At 45.1% G+C, this 21,271-nt stretch overlaps 1 protein-coding gene across 2 annotated transcripts in view; it reads left to right on the top strand.

Moving 5' to 3' along the window:
* Positions 1-21,271, top strand: part of STXBP1 (syntaxin binding protein 1) — a 72,234-nt gene that overhangs the window by 29,904 nt on the left and 21,059 nt on the right. For both annotated transcript variants that reach the window (XM_067743235.1, XM_067743236.1), the window contains exons 2-11: positions 5,674-5,723; positions 7,400-7,481; positions 10,846-10,922; positions 11,880-11,958; positions 13,091-13,194; positions 14,883-15,031; positions 16,770-16,854; positions 17,869-17,999; positions 19,469-19,576; positions 20,671-20,731. In XM_067743235.1, coding sequence (XP_067599336.1) covers positions 5,674-5,723; positions 7,400-7,481; positions 10,846-10,922; positions 11,880-11,958; positions 13,091-13,194; positions 14,883-15,031; positions 16,770-16,854; positions 17,869-17,999; positions 19,469-19,576; positions 20,671-20,731 — 926 coding nt within the window. The remainder of the gene's footprint in view (positions 1-5,673; positions 5,724-7,399; positions 7,482-10,845; positions 10,923-11,879; positions 11,959-13,090; positions 13,195-14,882; positions 15,032-16,769; positions 16,855-17,868; positions 18,000-19,468; positions 19,577-20,670; positions 20,732-21,271) is intronic.

The raw sequence follows: 21,271 nt of genomic DNA, 5'->3' as shown, positions 1-21,271 counted from the left end.
CATTTTGGCTGTAGATATACACGGTTTGGAAAGCAGAAATAAGATCCTCTGGCTACACCAGCCTCAGAAGCCTTTATTGTTTCTCTCCACACAAAGAGGACGTACAAGGGAGTTGAAATGTGATTGTCAGGGCTTATTTGTGAGGAAGTAGCCCAACCTACTTGATTCTTAATGCTAAAATGGGCTCTAATCCTTGTTTCCTTTTCGGTATTGGATTAGAAAAATGTAGGGCAGGATTAGAATTGGCTGGCAACAATGCCCACAGCAAATACAGGCCCTGAGAATTTTGGAACAGGAATCACTAGGCAGGAAGGCTTGAACCTGCACCAGTCTTTAGGACTTGTGATCCTTGTTTTGATTTTCTGATTATATCTCTGTCTTCCCCTATCAAAAGGTGACTTGAATTTAAAGTCAGTGAATTTAAATTAATTGTGTGTAATGGCAAAAAAAAAAAAAAGGAACATGTTCATCCTCGGTAATACAAAAAAGACAGTGAAATATACCATTTTAATCCACTGTCATATTAGCAAACAAACCTCAAGGTATTATTTTATCAGTTAGTATGTTATTTTGGAGAGCCACTCAGAATACTGATGGGGGTGTAAATTGTGTTTTTGGAAAATAATTCAGCAGAATTTATCAAGAGCCCAGCATATTTATACTCTTTACCTATTCATTCCATACCCAGAAAGCTCTCCTAACAGAATAATTTGCGCAAAGAAAAGCCCTGGGCACAAAGATGTTCACTGACACTTTACTTTCAGAGCATTTTTCCTATTATAATACCTAATACATGGTCAGTGTAAAAAGCTTGGGAGGACATAGGAAGGCACAAATTGGCACTTAAAAGATTGATCATAATCTTACCACAGAAAAATAGCATTTTCATTAAAATTTTCTACTTTTTCCTATGCATATATCCTTTTTTTTTTTTTTTTTTTTTTTTTTTTTTTTTTTGCGGTACGCGGGCCTCTCACTGTTGTGGCCTCTCCCGTTGCAGAGCACAGGCTCTGGACGCGCAGGCTCAGCAGCCATGGCTCACGGGCCCAGCCGCTCCACGGCATGTGGGATCTTCCCGGACCGGGGCACGAACCCGTGTCCCCTGCATCGGCAGACGGACTCTCAACCATTGCGCCACCAGGGAAGCCCCCCTTTTTTTTGTTTTTAGATTTAATTAATTAAGTTATTTTTGGCTGCGTTGGGTCTTCATTGCTGCGCGAGGGCTTTTCTCTAGTTGCGGCGAGCGGGGGCTACTCTTCGTTGCAGTGCATGGGCTTCTCATTGCGGTGGCTTGTTGCAGAGCACAGGCCCTAGGCGCATGGGCTTCAGTAGTTGTGGCACGCGAGCTCAGTTGTGGCTCACAGGCTCCAGAGCACAGGTTCAGTAGTTGTGGCGCACGGGCTTAGTTGCTCTGCAGCATGTGGGATCGTCCCGGACCAGGACTCGAACCCATGTCCCCTGCATTGGCGGGCAGATTCTTAACCACTGCGCCACCAGGGAAGCCCTATTCTTTAAAAAATAGTTGTAACGTACCTTTTTCCCAGAGCCATGTATTTTGAATATTTTCTCTCTCTGTTTTATTCACCTGGGGAAACTCTAACCCTAGTTGAAACCAACTTTTCTTTCCTTTCTGGCGTACACCTGGACAATCAAACATTACTGGGGAAGAAAAAAGAAAATCACACAACTCAGCTGCCTGGTTTTACTTTAAATTTATGGTCATGGACCTCAAATTAGCCCTTAAAACTGTCGAGAAATGCTAAAACATCTCTGTAGGAAGTCCCCTTTTGGGACTTCCCTGGTGATCCCTCCGTTAAGACACTGTGCTTCCACTGCAGGGAAGCAGGTTCGATCCCTGTACATCAGGGAACTAAAAGGATATCCACTTTCCCAATCTTTGGGAAGACGTGTGATACTCTTTCTTCAAACCTTCCATATACAGCACCACCGTCCCTACTCTGAGCCAGTGACCTCGTTTCTAATGAGGAAGCCCCTCCCCTCTGCCACCACTCTTTCAGCCCACCATTGGTCCCCTGCCTCTCCCCACTGGGTGGACCTGGTGCCCTGCCTCCTATCCCAGGTCAGGGTCTCTTCCTGTGTCTCAGACCCCAGCCCCTTCCTCCTCCTCAGGGACCTCAGTCTTTGAATGATCTGTCCTCTCTCCTGCATCATCAATCTCCCCCTCTCTTTTGGTTTATCGCCAATACCATTTTTTTTTAATGCTGTAATTGGGAATCCCCCAGTGGTCCAGTGGTTAGGACTCTGTGCTCTCACTGCCAGGGCCCTGGGTTGTATCCAATTTCTCACATCTTAAAAAAAACAAAGGACTTCCCTGGTGGCACAGTGGTTAAGAATCTGCCAATGCAAGGGACACGGGTTCGAGCCCTGGTCTGGGAAGATCCCACATGCCTTGTAGCAACTAAGCCCGTGCACCACAACTACTGAGCCTGCGCTCTGGAGCCCACGAGCCACAACTACTGAGCTCGCGAGCCACAACTACTGAAACCTGCGTGCCTAGAGCCTGTGCTCTGCAACAAGAGAAGCCACCGCAATGAGAAGCCCACACACCGCAACGAAGAGTAGCCCCCGCTCGCCACAACTAGAGAAAGCCTGCACGCAGCAACGAAGACCCAACACAGCCAAAAATAAATAAATAAAAAATAATTTTAAAAAAAGAATTAGTATTAAGTAAAAATAACTGAAGGAAAGCTTTCATTTCAAAAAAAAGAAAAAAAGAAAAACCCTTCCTTGATTTCACATTCTCTGTCTACCCTGCCTAGCTTTCATACTTTTCTCTGCTACCTTATAGGAAAACCTCTTGAAAAAGTTGTCTAGATAGTCTGTCTTCCTCATCACCCATTTTAGACTGGCTTCATCCTTATTGTTTCACAAGAATGCTTGTCAATAAAGACCATGTTTCCAAACCACCTTACTGGTCCTACAAGCATTTGGGGTTTTCTCCAAACTTACCTCTATGTGGTAATAATGCCCAGATTTTAAACTGTAGCTAAAAGTCAGTCTTTCAAGCTCCAGCTGCCCTCCCTGTATCTCCCCTCGGATGTCTCTTAGCCATCTCAATCTTTAATCAAAAAAGGATGTTCTGTATTCTCCTACAGATCAGTTCTTTCCTCCCTCTAAATCCTTTGTGTCTCTACATCAATTTCTTTGTTTAAGCCAAAAAGCTAGGAGTTACCTGTTTCCTTTCTTTACTTTCCCCCCACACCCAATTCAGCAGCTAGCCCTGTTGGCTATACGTCCAAATAGATATCAAATTCACCCTCTTCTCGCCATGTCCACTGCCACCAGCCGTGGATGGACCCTTGAGAAGCATCCTGACTGTACTCCTGCTTCAGTTCTTGCCCCCCTCCAATCTCATCTCTACTGCACATCAGATGACGTCCCTACTCTTGGTGGCTTTCTGGTGCCCTTCAGATAAAATCATACTCCCGTCAAGGTCCCCTGTGATCTGGCCTCCAGCCTCAGCTTCTACCACCTTCAGTTCCAAGAAGCTGTCAAGCTCTTTTTCCTTTTTCCACCTCGAGCCTTTGTGCCTCCCTTTTTTTTTTTTTGCCCACCACATGTGGGATCTTAGTTCCCCAACCAGGGATCGAACCTGCGCCCCCTGCAGTGAAAGCCTGGAGTCCTAACCACTGGACTGCTAGGGAAGTCCCTTTTTTTTTTTTTTCCTGTTTTTTTGTTTGGTTTTTTTTTTCTGATCCCCTCTTAAAGGTAGCTCTCCACACTGGGTTTTTTCCTCTCTACCACGGCCCTTATTTATTTACCTTAGAGCATTTGTGAGAAGCCATGATTGCCCTTTTGTTTTGTTTTGTCTGCTTCCGTCACTAGAGTGTCTGCTGTTGTTCATCCCTGGTGCTGGGTCCAGCGACTGGCAAACAGTGGTATTGAGTGAATGAGTGGGTATTTTCCACATCATTATTTCTAATGGGTACGTAGTATCCGTTGCACAAATGTAACCTAATTGACTTAACCACTGCCTTATTATTTGATATATTTGTTCCCAGTTTTTCACCACACTGAAACATGGGAAATAATCTAAATGGCTATTGGGAAAATTGTTGACTAAACCAGGGACTATTATGCAGGCATTTAAGATCCTAGGAAGCATTTTTATTAACATGGAGAAATGAGTTTTCTTACTGAAAAAAAGCATAATACGAAATTATATACACCACATGATCTTAGCTATGTAGAGGTTCATGGGAAAAGCGAGTAGGAAATAAACTAAAATGTTAATTATGCATTTGGGGTTGGCAGGATTACAAGTGATTTTTCTTTTTGATTTTTTTCAAGTATACAAGTAATACATGGTATTTTCTTCTTTGTACTTTTCTGTGTTTTCCAAGTTTACTGCAATGAGTGTGTATTTTTTTATAATCAGGTAAGGAGCTCTTAAAAATTTTAGAACACTTTGATGACACATCAGATTATTGCAGATAGTCAGAAGTAGAGTCAGGAACCATCGTGCTCTGGAGGGTGACCTAAAATGCTGGAAACACACTCGCTAATGACAGCTCTTAGCCTTGAGTCCTTCCAGGCCTGTGGCTGATCTGGGTTTAGAAAGAGTAGCAGAGCGCTGTTTCCTGTGAATCCTCCATGACCGGGTAGACTTGTGTGTGGTGTGACATTATAGAAACTGTGGCTTGCAAAAGTGTTGGTTTTGTGTGAGAGCATCCCACAGATGTGCTCAGGGTTGGAAAGATATCACAACTGCTCTTCACGTCTGTTTCTGGAGCTTGACGGGGGCTCATGTGCCCTGGGGTATTGTCATAGCATTTTATGCACTTAAGTCAGTGGTTCTCAAACCCCAGACCCTTTTGGGAATTCGAGGTCAAAACTATCTTCATAATAAGACTAAGATGTTATCTACCTTCTCACTCTTATTCTCTCACAAACGTACACTGGAGTTTTCCAGATGCTATATGATTCACAGCAGGTTATTTAAGAAGCAGAACCCAGCTGTCTTCTACGAAGCCAGACATTAAGGAGAGTTGCAAAGATGTAAAACAATGCCAGTAGTCTCACTAAAATTGTTTTATTATGGAAAATATAAATAGCATTTTGGGAATTCCCTGGTGGTCCAGTGGTTAGGACTCAGCACTTTGACTGCCATGGCCCAGGTTCAATACCTCGTCAGGGAGCTGAGATCCCAAAAGTTGCACAACGCAGCCAAAAAAACAAAAATATAAATAGCATTTTAATGAAGTGCAACTATGTTATCATAGAATGGGTTTATTATTATTGTAATTGAATTAACACATATTTTAAAAATTTCTCAGTTTAACTTCTAATACAGGAAATGTCAGTAGATACTTGCCCACATACACAAACACTCTTTGGGGTCCCCAATATTTAAGAGTATAAAGGAGTCCTGAGACTACAAAGTTTGAGAACAACTGAATTAAGGAAGCAGGAAGAGAACTGTCTTTATGGTGGATTGATTATGGCTCAGTAGACAGATTGGTTGAATTGCATGACTCAGGAGAACAAAGCCTATGGAGGGAAAATGACCTCGTCTAATAGGCAGGGGTTGGAAGTCCTTGAAATTACATTAGATTTTTTCTTCCACCTCCCCCCTCCTTCCCTCTCTCTTTTCCTCCCTCTCCCCTTCCCTTCCTCCTTCTGTCTTTCCTTCCTTTTTCTCTCCTTTTTTAGAGATCATGCATGATGTGATAAAGAAGGTAAAGAAGAAGGGAGAGTGGAAGGTAAGTAGAAAAGCACAATTAATGACCTTAAAGGTGAGTTCATGGGGAAAAACAAGAATGGAGTAGAGTTGGGGAGAGGCATGTAGGCGGGGAATGAGGACCTTTGCTGTGTCCAGAGGATACCAAAAGCTTCTGGACTAGAGAAAGGTAATCTGCTGTGCCTCCCATTTTATACGATCCTGGTTAGGAAATCTCTTGGTCATAAAGCTTATCTTTAAGATCACCTGGTGAGGCATTCTAGAAGTGGAACTCTTTTATTCAAACAAGATCTTACCTGAATAAAGCAGAAGGTAGAATTATTCTGCTTGCTATGGGAGACGAGAGGGGACCCTTCTTGCCCCTCTGGTGGCCCTAAAGCATGTCCATGGAGCCCACACAGCAGTCTGAAAAGCCCTCATCTGGCCTATCCTGTCTGCCTGTAGCTAAATAAGACAAAACAACTAAGTTTGTTTATTCATTTAACATTGAGAGCAATGCTGGAAACTGTCATGTTCCTGAAACAAGTATTTAAGTCAATCTAATTGATTATGGCCTCGGTTCCGGCAGTGGGTGATGCAAGTCGGAAACGTGCTGTCCTCCATCCAGGAAGGCTTTGTTTGAAGGACCATCTGGTTGTCTGGGACCGGGCATTACAGTGACCAGGAGAGCGCACCGTCTTACTTGAACTTCCCCGTGTGTTGTTGAAGGGCTTATGCCAACCATTCTTGCTCCCGAGTTTTCCTGTAGTAAAGTTCACCAGGCCTGGGAGCAGCAGAGCTGATTGGTACCAGGAGGCTTTTGAAGTGTCACCCTGACCTCATGAGATTACGTTTTAGCCGGAGCAGCCATCCTCATACCCAGAGTGGGAGGCCAGCTGGTGGGAACTCTCTATGCCTGCCTTTCTCTCTTACCCTTCCCATCAGTAATGGACTTGCGGACATGTGAATTTTAAACTAACCTTGAGGAAGCTGCCTCATAAAATGAAAACTGATTGGCCCTCGTGCTACAGCAAGATGCTTTCGGGCCCACATTTTTCCAGCACCTGTTGCCTGGGTTTCTATCTTTGAAGAAGGATAGGAGAAATAGCTTTGTTTTAGCTCCGTCTCTCCACTGTGGGCCGAATGGAGAAAGGAAAGGTTGGCTGAAGAATTGCAGGTATGAAGCTTTTAGACCAGGACGGCACGTTCTTATTCTTCCCACCTGAACTGAGACAGAGTTTGCTCCCAGGATGACACGTGCGCTGGTCCATCCCGATGATGTCTGCAACGAAGTCCTCTCCTTCCACCCCATAAATGTGGCACTAGTGTTCATTCTCCCGTTAAGAAAAAGTTTACGCCCTGAAAAAATACCCTCTGACATGGATTTCCCCGAGTGTGAATGCTGTAGATGAATTTTTTTCTTTTTTCTTTCTTTTTTTTTTTTGCATTTTTATGAGTATTTTCTTTGTCATGGAAAAAACTTTAATTTTTTTAACTTTAAAATATTAAGTCACATCAGTGAGAGCAAACTCTCCTAGAAGCTTAGGTTTGGTGGGGAAATAAAAGCTAGCATGTCTCTCGGCAAACTTCTGGCCCGTAGGGAGCGTTGATAACTCAGAGTTTTGCGTTTCTCGGCTCCTCTGAAGTCTGACTGGGTCAGCGGAGGAGATAATCATAGCAGGTGCCCGTCAGGCTGTAAACTGTTCCCTTTGTTTCCAGGTGCTGGTGGTGGATCAGCTGAGCATGAGGATGCTTTCCTCCTGCTGTAAGATGACAGACATCATGACCGAGGGGATAACAAGTGAGCGGCCTTCCCTCTGCCCTCCCATGACACTCAGCCTTCTCTTAGGGTGTTCTTTCTCCTCCCTATCTGTTATTATCTTGCTTGACGTTATTTTTTTTAATAATTTTTATTCATGAAACCACATTCTTTTTTTTTTTTTTTTTTTGGAGGCGTCGGGTCTTTGTTGTGGCATGTGGGTTCTTCCTGTGGTGTGCAGGCTTAGTTGCCCCACGGCATGTGGGATCTTAGTTCCCTGACCAGGGATCGAACCCATGTCCCCTGCATTGGAAGGTGGATTCTTAACCACCGGGCCACCAGGGAAGTCCCTATCTTGCTTGACTTTAGATCTTCCAACAACCTGGGTGGTAGGACAATAAGTTCCTGAGAGAGACCCCAGGCTTTCTTGTTCTTCCTTGAATCCCCCACACCCAATCCAGTGTTAGATGCCCATGAAGTATCTGTGAAAGGATGCCAAAGGAAGGCTCAATCAAGAAAAAAAAAAGGCAGGCTACCCAATAGAAAAGAATGGACAAAAGAATTAAACAGGCACTTAACAAAGGAAGAAATCCAAATGGCCAATAAATACGTGAAAAGTTGGCCCCCTCAGTAGTGGTCAGGGGAATGCAATTAAAACCAGAGTGAGACACTGCTGTGTACTCAGATTGGAGTATTTAAAATATGATAATGCCTAGGGAGGGTGGGAGGGAGGGAGACGCAAGAGGGAAGAGATATGGGACCGTATGTATATGTATAGCTGATTCACCTTGTTGTAAAGCAGAAACTAACACACCATTGTAAAGCAATTATACTCCAATAGAGATGTAAAAAATAATAAAATAAAATAAAATATGATAATGCCAAGTGACAGGATATAGAAAAATGGGAACTCCGACCTGACACATGTCAGTTGGTACAGCTACTTTGAAAAACACTCGGCAGAGTCTAGGAGAGTTGAGGCATGCAGATCCTATGAGCCAGCACATCTGCAGTTAGATGTGTGTCCTAGAAAACCCAGGTGTGTGCGCCCGGGATGCTCACAGAGCATCACTCATAGTAGCCCCAAAGTGGGAGCACCCAAAATGTCCACCGGGAGTAGAATGGTAAAATAAGTTATGGAATAGTCACACAGCAGAGTACTGCTGATACATAGCAAAGAAGAGGAACGAACTCTGACTACTGGCTCATTCCAAAACGCAAACGAATCTGATAAACAATGTTGAGCAAAAGAAGCAAGGTACATCCTTAACAATGTGCGTTAATTTACATAATGTTCAAAAACAGGCAGAGCTAAGCTCTACTGCTTTGAAATGCAGGGACAAGTGAGTCTTAACCACAAAGAGAAGTGATCACCATTCATGTCACCACGGTGGTTCTCTTTGGGGGGAAGGGAGGAAATTGTGATGAGGGAGGGTGAAGGAGGGCAGTGCTGATGGGTTCTGTGGCCTGACTGGGGTGGTGCTTGTGCAGCATTTGCTTTGTAATTATTTGTATATTTATGTTTAATTCATTCTTTGGAATGTGCTTTAGAATTTCACGGTAATAGGTTTTTGAAATAAGTTAAATCACCTGCTCAAGGTCACTGGCCAGTGTCACACCTGAGACTAGGACACAGACCTCCTGGCTGCTGTCCCCAGCTCTTTTTCACATTTGTGTGCAGCTCAAATCTTACTTAGGAGCCCCTTTCAGGGGAGATCATATATTTTAATCTGTGAAACAGCATTGATGGAAAAGCAGTCTATTTTGAGGTATTATTTCAAACAAGGAAGTTAACCTTTGTTTTTCCTCCTAAAAAACTTTGGGTGGAACATAACCTGTTGCAGTGCAGCTCCCAGTTTTTCCCCCTGGAGAGAACTTTTATATGGTATGTGGCCCACAGACTACTGCTGGTCTTTGTCAAAATTACTGCCATACCACAATTACGGGAGGAAGAGCAAGGAGGGTTGAGGTTTTCATTAAGCTAGATGAATGTAATTTAAAGGTTGGTGATTTCATCATTTTTTAAAACACATTTCCGCCAAAAAAAATTTTTTTAAGATAAAAAAGAAATAAAATAAAAGCATATTTCCAAATCTAGTTTATCTATCACCAAAAACATAGTCCTGTAAATAGGAGTACGTAATTTTTGGTGTGACTTTACGTCATTCAGTGATCCAAGACCAGACTTGCCCCTGTTTCGAGCTTACAAAGTTATTTTCCTCACTGAATTTTTAAAACTTTTTTTTTTCCTCTATCAAGGCAAAAAATGCAAATATAGGTAAAAAGCCAAATGTAGCTAATGAGCTTCTAACAAAGAAGCAGCACCGTCCTGCCCTCCTTCTTCCTCCCCCATCCCCTGGGATCCATCACCCCAGAGGCAGCCACTCTGCTCTTTCTTCTGGTTATCTTTTTGATATTTCTAAATAAGTGCTTACAGGAGTATCGCTTGATTCATCATGTTAGACATTATCTGTTGACTTTCTGTGGTAGATGAGGGTTCAGCTCTCTCCTCCTGCCCACAGACTCTTCCCTATCCCAGAAGTTTTTTTTAAATGTCCTTACTTGGCAAAATTTAAAAGTCAGCAAGCCTGTGTTAACCACCCCCAAATATTTGTGGGGGGGAAGTATTATTGGCCTATGAAATTCAAAAATCTACAACCCCTGATAAAGTAGATGGTTGAGAGATTTTGGTATTAGTTTGAACATTGTTTGGGGTGAAAAGTCTTTGTAAATGTTACAAGGGATACTTCTAAAGGGATGCTTTTATTTGCTTACATCACCTGCGTAGGAAGAATGGCACTGTACGATTTCCTGCTCGCTCTGTACCAGAGGACAGTGTAGCTTTATCAGGTGACTAGTGAGATGATGACTTAGGTCTTCTTTCCCCAGCAGATGAAGTAGCTGACATACTGTAAAAGAAACCAGCAAACCAAACACCCATGGTTTGCTTTAACAAAATTTGATGTTTAGTCTTTGAACTATTGAAAGGAACAGTATTATACAGAAGGTATGTTTGGAATGTCTTCATTTGATATACAAAGGAAAATGATAAAACGATCTAACTGTTGAAAAACAAGCCAACATGGAAATTCTAAAGGAATTGGGATTATCTAGGACAGATGAGAAAAAACTGAAGGAAGAGGCAAAAGACTAGATCAAGGAATTTACTTAAACTGAAATGGGAAATAGGAAGTATTTAGTGTGATAAGGTTTCAGGTTTTCTACCACCTGAGCCTCGTGAGACAGAGGAACGTGGTAACTCTGGGGAAGGGGCGTTGAGTCTTTCCTCCCCCCACTGTAGATTTTTATTGCACCAGTCTGAAGGTGGCCTCTCTCTATGGCTTCTAGTTTTATGATCACCAGTTCTGTTTTCTTATTTACCATGGGCCGCTGTTTTGTTGTCTAGTTGTGGAAGACATCAACAAGCGCCGAGAGCCGCTCCCCAGCCTGGAAGCTGTGTATCTCATCACCCCCTCTGAGAAGGTAAACCCTGCCCGGAAGAGCTTTGGCTGAGGTTACACGTGCTGGCTTGGTGTCTGGGTGGCACCATGTCTGATGGTTCTGGGTTAAGCACGCATTTAACACGCTGCTCTGTTTAAGCATGCAATCCACCAACGGGGAAGGTGGGGTGCGGTGAGGAGTGAAGAGTACATTCCTTAAGCTTTCTGCCAAAAGCCAGGCTGGACCAATCTCGATTTCCCCTCGTGTTAGCTTTCTAGGTAGGAGATCACTTTATCTAGTGATCGGCCTCCAGAACTTGGGTATTTTATGCTTTCAGATTTTTTTTTTTGGCCTCGCCACGCGGCTTGCAGGATCTTAGTTCCCCCGACCAGGGTTTGAACCTGGGTCCCCTGCAGTGGAAGCTCGGAGTCCTTACCACTGGACCACCAAGGAATTCCCAGATTTATTTCATCAATATCCAGTTAGGGTTCAAATTTACCTGTCTTATCATTTTGGGGGGTTGGTTCAAATCAGTATCCAAGCAAGGCCCACCTTCTTGCTTCTGTCTTAGATGTCTTAATCTATGTAAATTCCCCCCAGTTTTCATGTTTTCTTTTCATTTTTGAAAACTGGCTTATGTATGAGTTTCTGCAGATGCAACTAAGTTGCTAGAACTTCATCGCAATGAATCTCCTGGTAGGTTTCTGACCTCTTTTGTGGGTCTCTTCTTAGGAACCCAAGTTATGGAGGGTCCAAAGAATGGACGCTGTCATTTTGGAATGAGCTAGGGAGGCTTTTGTTCATCTAAACTCTGAAACAATCCTAATCTTAAATCCTCAGAACTCAGTTATGGCCGAACATAAGTTAGAATTATACATCAGAAATCCCTTGCTATTTTGTGCATGTAGCTTGAAGCCAGCATGGATTTGACTCCGTTCAGATGTAGGTTCCATTTGCTTCTAGAATTAGATTCAGTTCCCTTTTTTTCCCTTTCCACAGTCTGTCCACTCTCTCATCAGTGACTTTAAGGACCCACCAACTGCCAAGTACCGGGCTGCGCACGTCTTCTTCACTGACTGTGAGTACAGCTGTCAGCTGCCGCCCTGGCCTTCCTGCACAGCCAGACTTACCCCAACCAAGCCAGGCCAACAGGGAAGAAATGGGTTGTTCCCACTTTTGTCCTGATCTTTTTTTTCTCTTCAGAAGACAAATTGCATAAGAGATAAAAATAAATGCCCACAAATACAAACCTACTATGTCATGCAGTCCCTTCCTGATTAAAAAAATAGCTCCTCTTCTAAGGTCTAGCATGTTCAATGCTGAGAAGAATTTTCCGATGCCAGCCTTGGTGTTTCATTGTATAGACTTCCAGATATCACTATAAACGTCAGTGTGTTTCCATCTACCTTTCAACTACAAAGACACTCTGATCTGGTGGTATTTGTATCAGGTAGAAGTGTATCATTGTCCTAGAATCTGTTTTCTTGCTTTGTGGAGGTTTTGTGCATGGAACCTAGTGCAGAGTGCACAATAATAACAGTTCACCCTGTGTTCTCTCTGGGGAAAACCCCACAAAACTCACCACTGAGCAGTTGGGGGAAGGTTCTTGCAAAGAATAATTTTATACTCTTTGAAGACGGGTGGCAAAGAAAGCAGGTAGATGGCATTAGTAATAATAAACCAATGACACATTTCTGGGGACCTGAAACTATTTGTTTGGTCCGGAAGAGTCATGAGAAATCGTGGTCCCCCCCCCGCAAGTGGGACTCCTGTGCAGCCGAGTTCCCTAGAGGCCCTGGGAAAATGTCTGCATCGCATTTCCCAACGATTTTATTTTTCTTTACTTATTTTATTTTTCATAAGTATCTCAGATGTGTGGTGTTTGTTTATGTTATAGGCCTTTTCCTGATCCCTTTTTGATCTCTCTTGGTTCTTTTTCTTCTTCTTCTTAATGTCAGAAAATAGTTTTTATTAGCTCTCAATATCTCAGTCTTTATTGCCATTTGTTTCTTTGTTATACGTTGAGGGCCTTGTAGGTGGTTTTGTATTCCTTTTATACCCTAGAGGTAGTAGGTTGTCGGGTAGGATGAACCTTCTGTTTACCTTTTTTAAATCCTACTAAAATAAAGAATTCCCTGGACACGTGCGAATGTTGAAATGAACCAGCAAATGGGCAGGAAAACAACCTACTGTCCTTGTCATTCTGGCAGCGTGTCCAGACGCCCTGTTTAACGAGCTGGTAAAATCCCGAGCAGCCAAAGTCATCAGAACTCTGACGGAAATCAACATTGCGTTTCTCCCATATGAATCCCAGGTGAGGCTGCGTGGGGGAGGGCCTAGAAAACCCACATCCTGGCTCTTCTCGCAGGAACTCTGGCCACGTGCGAGAGGGTGGGGCAGGGGTGCAATAAAGAGAGTGGGGGAGGGGATTGCCGAATGGCGCGTTGTGAGCGGACGTTTATGTAATGGCAACAGTAGTCCTTAGGGGTCTGCCCAAGATGCCCTCGTGTTAGTCTCCAGTTATTTCTGACTTTCTGCAGCCATCCTGCCCTTCTTAGTGTTCATTTCATCCTCACTCACATTGTTCACTCCTATTGGCTGACTCCTTGACTAAGCAAAAAGTAGCCAATCCAGAAAGAGCTTGGGAGGAGGGGAGGGGCAGGGATCAGACAACACCCGTTTGCTGCAAAGGAGACTGTTTTTAATGTAGAGATAACCTCAGCTTGTCATGTGCGGAAGGAACAGATGGTAGCCTTCGTCATGAGCTGTTAACGCTTCAAGTGCCAAAACCTCTCCTCTTGGAAAAAAACAAAGTCGTTAAACCAGTAAAGGTGAAGCTGATCATGAGAGAACATACAAAATTTATACCTTAGTATTTTAAAATTTGTTAAAATGCCTCCTCCTTGCAAAGAAACAAAAAATAACACAACTTCTGTGCATTTCGTAGAGGTGAGAGATGATTGTGGCATTTTGGGTCTTTATAGATCAGCTTCTAGATGCCAGAGAGTGACCGATTCTTGGGTAAGAAGAGATGGAGAAAATAGAGTGTGAATATTTTAAAAAGACAGTCTCTTTGCCCTCTCACTTGGCCGAAAGCTTCATCTCAGCTTGAGGGCAGGAATTCTTTTCCTGTATGTGAGCCCTGTCACCACCTGGATTGAACAAAATCCAACTTTACCATATTCAACCATACTATATTTCTCATATATTTTTGAAACGTAATAACCTTTTTTTAAAACCTCAGGTTTTCCAGGTCAGGGTAGTTTACCTCATAGAGATTCTGAGTGAATACTGATAGCTGGTAGCCTCATAGTTTAAGAGGGAAGTTTAGTCTTCTAGGACCCTGCAAAAAAAAAAAAAAAAGAAAAAAAAATGCTTAGAACATACTATGAGGATAGCAAATTATTAAATCCATACAGAGCTCCTTTATTTGCTACAGTCACAGCACAATTTCTAGCCTGTCCCTTATTTATTCAAACTTATAATGAATGGCCCGTGTGGTGTGCCAGGACCTCCTCCCCTGCTCTCCTCCTGGGCTCCTCACTGGTCATCAGACACAGGCACACGCCTGCCTCAGGGCCTTGGCACCAGCCGGGCCCTCAGGGAGCCGCCTGCTGGGGAGAAACCCTGCACCTCCTTCAAGCCCTGGCTCAAGCAGCCCCTCCTCAAGGAGGCCTCGTGTCCTCCCTGTCCATCCTGTGGGCTTCTCTCCCTGCTTCTTATGTTCTCATACATGTACCCATTTCTCAGATACCATAAAATTTACTTTTCATTATGTTTGTTGTCTGCCTCTTCCTGCAAGATTGCACGCTCCTTGAGGGCAGTAATGGTTTGGTCACTAACAGTCCCAAGTGAGACACCCAAGCCGTGTTTGTAGAAGAAATGAAAACCTGAGACACCCAGCCTCACTACCAGCTTGGAAAAAACTCTGACGGTTCACCATTCTGGATGAATATGACAGTCCACTGTTCTGGAAATATATGTATTTCTTCCCCGTCTCAGGTGTATTCCTTGGACTCTGCTGACTCTTTCCAAAGCTTCTACAGTCCCCACAAGGCTCAGATGAAGAATCCGATCCTGGAGCGCCTGGCGGAGCAGATCGCAACTCTGTGCGCCACCCTGAAGGAGTACCCGGCCGTGCGGTATCGGGGGTAAGGCTGCGCCCCAGTCTGCCCTCGGTGGCCCCCCCGCGTGTCCCCGAGCAGGGAGCTTCCTCTGGCCTTGCCATTCGTCTGGCAGTTGTCTCCAGAGGGTCAAGATTTGAGCGTCTCCATTTATAATTATTTTCCAGTGTTTCTGCTCTTTTCTAAATTTTATTGTGGAATATACCAATACATACAGAAAAGGGCATGAAATACATATATTCAGTTAGTGAATAACTAAATGTGAACCCCCTGTAACTACAATCCAGGTTTCCTACAATTTTTCATCTCTTCCTAACCTTAAAAATCAAATACCCACCTTGCCAAAGATGTTTCAGAGTAAGATAAAATACAAGGAGAATAATTCTCCAAAGGACACATTTCTCAGATTTGATAAGGTCATTCACTTATCACTTACCTGCTGTGTGCTAAGTGCTAGGCAGGCGGACTTAACCTGAAGACACAGCCCCTGCCCTTAGAAACCCCTGATCTGGGAGGGCAGGTAGGATGAGCACACCTACCATGTAGGCCTGTGAGACCAGTGCCTTAGGACAGTGCAGGCCGTAGGCTTGGGCATCCAGAGCAGGGAGAGGGCCCTTTGAGCTGAGAGGAGCGAGCACAGCTTCAGAGCAGAGGTGGCATCTGAGCTCAGTCCCGGAGGACGGGTTCGGATTTCAGTAGATCAGTGCGGGGCAGGGGACATTTCGTGTGGACAGTTGGGATGAGCAGAAGCATGACGTTGGACAACAAAGGGCAAGTTTGGGGAGGGTTGGTCGTCTAGCGCGGTGTATGTGTGGGCAGTGGGGCCAGGTGAAGCCATCTCTGGAGGCCTTGGATGCCAAGTTCGGGATCATGCCCTTCAGTGGTTATCACTGGGTAGCCTCTGGGGGATTTGCACAGGGAGCGAATGCAGTGGTGCGGGAGTGTCAGGCTGGGAGCATGAGTGGGAGTCACAGTCCCACAGGGAGAAGCCAGAAGGGCGGGGGGCACAGCAGGAGGAATGGAGGGTCTGAGCAGGAGGTGCAAGGATGCTCCTCACCGCATTGTCCGCAGGGATGTGCGCCCATGGGACGACGCCCCCCTCTGTTAGGGTCCTCACCGACAGAAGCCTGGTGGAAGCTAAGAAATGGGGTCTCGGGGTTCACTCGTTGGAGGGATAGGGCTGGGAGCAGAGCTGCTTTTGCGCTGAGCGTGGCCAGGGGGCAGGCAGCAGCCACAGGATAAACATCGCCAGGAGGAGCCCAGGAAGCGCTGCCCAGCTCAGACAAGGCGGGAGGTCCACAGGCTCTCACTTGTATCTGTCCGGCTCTGCTGGCAGAAACGTCACTTCCAACAAAACAAAACAGGGTCCAAGGGAATTTGAATTAAGGGAAGTGAGAGTCAGGTGGGTCAGGCTCAGACAGCCTGATCATGGGAAAAGGATGGCTGGTTCGGACCCTCTGCCGAAGTGCGGTGGTTCGTCTGGAGCTGCTTGGAAATGTTCCCTCTGTTTCCATTTGGATAGTTTGGTTTTTTTAAAGGGAACTAGAAAATCATTTATGTTCCAGGCACCGAGCTAAGTATTTTATTTGTCCTTTTAAATTATACGTCTAAAGTGAGTATACATACTCTCGTTGTAAAAGAACAGTACGGATGAAGCTTGTGTCTCCCTTGACCCTCCTGCTCTGTCCTGCCTTCCTCCCTGAGGGCAGACAGTGTCATCCATTGGAGCAGGGCCGTTCACCCTCTGTCCCTCCTCCTTTGTCAGGGAATACAAGGACAATGCTTTGCTGGCTCAGCTAATCCAGGACAAGCTCGACGCGTACAAAGCCGATGACCCGACAATGGGGGAGGTAAGCCTTACTTGGCCCACGTGCTTCTCTCACCAAGCGACCACAGTGTCCATGTGGCAGCCTGGGCACAGCTGGCTTCCTTTGCTCACAGAGTGTGTGTGAGCGCCCTTGTTCCTGCGCAGTGAGCTCCAGCCCTTGGGCAGGCAATACAGATTCTGTTCAGTGTAGCTGAGCTACCAACTTGTTTCTCTTTGCTGGGACTTTCCCAGTGTTAGCACCTACAGCCCTGCCTCCTGGGACCCCCTCAGTGGAACAGTATCAAAACCAGAAGATTGACATTGCTGCAATCTCCAGACCTTATTCAGATTTCACTAGTTAGTACACGTGCTCGGGTGTGTGTGTGCACGCGCACGTGCGCAGTTCCGTGCAATTTTATCACATGTGTAGATACATGTTAACCACCACTGCGATCAAGACACAGAACTATCCCATCACTATCTTGATTTAAAAACTGACAGCCCGGGCTTCCCTGGTGGCACACTAGTTGAGAGTCCACCTGCCGATGCAGGGAACACGGGTTCGTGCCCCGGTCCGGGAAGATCCCACATGCCGCGGAGCGGCTGGGCCCGTGAGCCATGGCCGCTGAGCCTGCGCGTCCAGAGCCTGTGCTCCGCAGCGGGAGAGGCCACAACAGTGAGAGGCCCACATACTGCAAAAAAAAAAAAAAACACTGACAGCCCCAGGTTCTGGGGACCCCCTCAGGCCCAGGCCGGCTGGATGATGGGTCACCCTCTTTATAGCTGAACATAGGTGGTGCTCCCCTTCGTAAGCTCACTTTAGACCCCAGCCACAGTTTTGGATCTGCATCAAAGGGCCCTCATTATGAAATATACACATTGGATTCTCACATGGTGTGTGCTGGTGTCCTTGTCCAGCAGTAAATGGACTTAGTGCTGTTTGAGTCAGAGTTTACATCCTGCTGCCACTTTTCACAGGAGGGTTAGCTGTGCTAGTCGGAGAAGCGGGAGTTGTATGGGGCGGCTCATGAAACCATTCCCTGTGTCCTTCCTTCAGGGCCCAGACAAGGCACGCTCCCAGCTCCTGATCCTGGACCGCGGTTTCGACCCCAGTTCCCCCGTCCTTCACGAATTGACTTTTCAGGCTATGAGTTACGACCTGCTGCCGATTGAAAATGATGTATACAAGTAAGTACACACACCCGGTGTGACTGCAGCTTTTCAAATGAACCAAACACACCTCTAATTTAAGAAAAAGGATGTCGTTAATCCTAGGAAAATCCGATGCATTGATACAGTCTTGCTAATAAGCCCGCGAGCTTTTCTGTGAGTTCCCAAAGTCCAGCTGCACCACCAGCCAGAAACTCCTCTCCCTTTCAAAGAGAACAAGAACTTTCGATCTTTATTTCACAGCTCATGTCGCCTCAGTTCATAGCTGGCTTGGGTGTGTTAATATGTTGACTTGTGTGTGTCAGAGCATATCTTATTCAGAGTTGAAACTTCTTAACTACAGATCATGAAATATGATGATGATAAAGTATATCAACAGGATTTTCCTACTGAATCTTATTTGCAGTTTGCTTCATCATAAACAACATTTTTCTCGGTAGCAATCATCAGAAACTCAGTCTCTAAAAACTTATTTTTCTTTCTGTGGGAACAGGCTATATTGTTCTTGTGTCCTTTATTTTATAACATTAACCGTAAAGATAGTTAATTCAAAATGAAGGTTCTAAAAATATGACTGAATCTCAGCTTTGGTACCTGTAATTCTTGCTTTCCTTTAGATGTTCATGATTTCACATGTGAAAATTTGCTGAGGGCCAGTTGCAGGCAGCTGCAGAATGCTGTTTAGGTCCCACACATTTGAGGATGGTGTCCCAGGCCGTTTCCAACCAGGAACAAGTGTGATCCTCGCCTTTCCCTTTCAAGTACCTCTGAACCCACCTATAAACTGACTTCACACCTGAGCCAGGTGGCTCTGATGGAGCTCATATCAACTGACCCTGGGGGCTTTAAACCAGGACCTCAAGTCAGTTGACTTTGATTAGACCTTTGGGTCTCTTTCTGCCTAAGAAATCATTAGCCTTTTTAGATGCAGCAGACCTGACACAGATAGTGACACATCAGATGGTTGGGGTGCTTGCTTGATGTTCAGACAGATTCGTGTGAACATCTGTCTGTTATTTTTTGTTGTTTGTTTGGTTTTTCTCCTGCTCCTTCCACAAGGAGGTGTTCTACTTTTTTTTTTTTAATTAATTAATTTATTTGTTTTTGGCTGTGTTGGGTCTTTGTTGCTGTGCACGGGCTTTCTCTAGTTGCAGTGAGCGGGGGCTACTCTTTGTTGCGGTGCGCAGGCTTCTCACTGCAGTGGCTTCTCTTGTTGTGGAGCACAGGCTCCAGGGGTGCGGATTTCAGTAGTTGTGGCTCGCGAACTCAGTAGTTGTGGCATGCGGGCTCTAGAGCGCAGGCTCAGTAGTTGTGGCTCGCGAGCTTAGTTGCTCCACGGCATGTGGGATCTTCCAGGACCAGGGCTCGAACCCATGTCCCCTGCACTGGCAGGCGGATTCTTAATCCACTGCGCCACCAGGGAAGCCCCATCTGCCTGTTTTGAACCAGGGGGATTGGATGTATTTTGTGGGACGTCTCCTCTCCAGGTATGAGACGAGTGGCATTGGAGAAGCGAGGGTGAAGGAAGTGCTCCTGGACGAGGATGATGACCTCTGGATAGCGCTACGCCACAAACACATCGCGGAGGTGTCCCAGTAAGAGCCCACCCTGTGCCCTTCCCCTAGCCTCGGCCAGCCCTGCCCCAGGCTCCAGGGCTCACCCCACCGACACGGGCAATCACAGTTGTCGGTTGCCGGTGTGCGTTCTCTGGGCAACTTGACCAGAGCTCACCAGTGCATGAATTCGTTGCTTCTGCTAAGTCGCCAACGTGCTAACCAGTGATGATGAACCCCTTCTGATATCTGAGCTCAGGCTACACCGACTTCATGAAGTTAGAAAATCCATTCTGTGTTAGGGTTGCTTTTAGGATTTTTAGAAAGCATTTGTAGCTCTCTCAGTAAGATGCTTTATAAACACTAAACACTTGAAGCCAGTTTGTTCTGTTGAAGGATCCGGGCTCCACTACATACAGTTCAGTTTTCGTTTATATAGCTGGTGTGTCCCCTTCCTCCCTGTTGTCATACCTAAAATTTCTGAGCAAGCCTTGATGTATTTACTGATACATGTGCTAAACCAGTACCTTGCTCTGAAAGTGTTTCAGAATGTTTCTAACACTGGGAAGTTTTTAATAAGACCTTTAAACTGTAGATAACAAGCCTGCTTTTGCAGAAAGACACATTCTGCTACGCTGAGTTGGTGCTATCCGGCAGGAAATTCACAAGGAAGAGTTAGAAACTATTACAGCCTGGGATAGTTCTGTTGTTTAGAAAAGTAGTTTCCAAACTTTTTGGATCACTCAACTTTAGAAAAATGTTAATTCACATTGCCAGTATATAATTTATTCATGCATTAAATATATGCTTTATTGTACTAATATGCATATTTTATAGCGTATACAAAAACCATAAATTTGAAAAGGATGAAGTAAAATTATATAAATAGATGTCCTAACATTTTCTTTTCTGCTCTCAAATTGTCTTGCACACTCCACTATGGAGACCCCTGGTTTAGAGTATTAGGAAAATGATGTATCTGTCTCTCCTCTTAGAAAATCACTTTAGATGTATGCGTTACGGGCAAGAAAAGCCGCCACATATTCCTAAAGGAGGAATCTTGCATGACTCCTATAGCATCATATAGAGACACTTGGTGCCGCGTTGAAGCTTAGCTGCCTCCTTCTGTCTTCCAGGGAAGTCACCCGTTCTCTGAAGGATTTTTCTTCCAGCAAGAGAATGAATACTGGAGAGAAGGTAAACCCGTACTCAGGCTCCAGTGCTCCAGAGAAAGCAGAAATCCCTGCTTTCTCTCTAGGGCTGGGGAAGATGCCTCCTCAGCACGGGACTAGTGAGTTGGGGGCTGAGAGAGGTCATGGTCCTCTTTTCGTCTGTACCATTTTGTCTTATTTTTGTATTCAAAATTGAGATCTGAACCCCCCGCCTTTTGATATTTATAGAGCTTCTTCTCCTTGTTACTCTGAAGATTAGTGTTTACCGTTCTGGGTCATGATTCACTTTAAGCCAGAAGAACTTGCTAAAACCTTTTTTAGCTTGTGGTAGCAGTAGAATTTATATCCGAGTTCACCTGGGCCTCTCCTCCTCCTGACTGTTTATCAGAGGTGTTTTACTCCTCTTAGGAGAAATGCCGCTCTGACTGTGTTGCTCCCTGGCTTAGGATCATTCAGCGATTTCCTGATTCCAGTAGAATCAAGCCCCACCGTGGACACGCCTTACAGCGCCCAGGTCATTGGGCCCCACAGACTCTCATCTCTGCCTCCCTCCTCCTTGCCCCCA

Source organism: Pseudorca crassidens, chromosome 7 (genome assembly GCF_039906515.1).
Source record: "Pseudorca crassidens isolate mPseCra1 chromosome 7, mPseCra1.hap1, whole genome shotgun sequence".
Classification (NCBI taxonomy): domain Eukaryota; kingdom Metazoa; phylum Chordata; class Mammalia; order Artiodactyla; family Delphinidae; genus Pseudorca; species Pseudorca crassidens.
The sequence above is the reverse complement of the archived record's forward strand: the minus strand, read 5'-3'. Positions and strand labels throughout refer to the sequence as shown.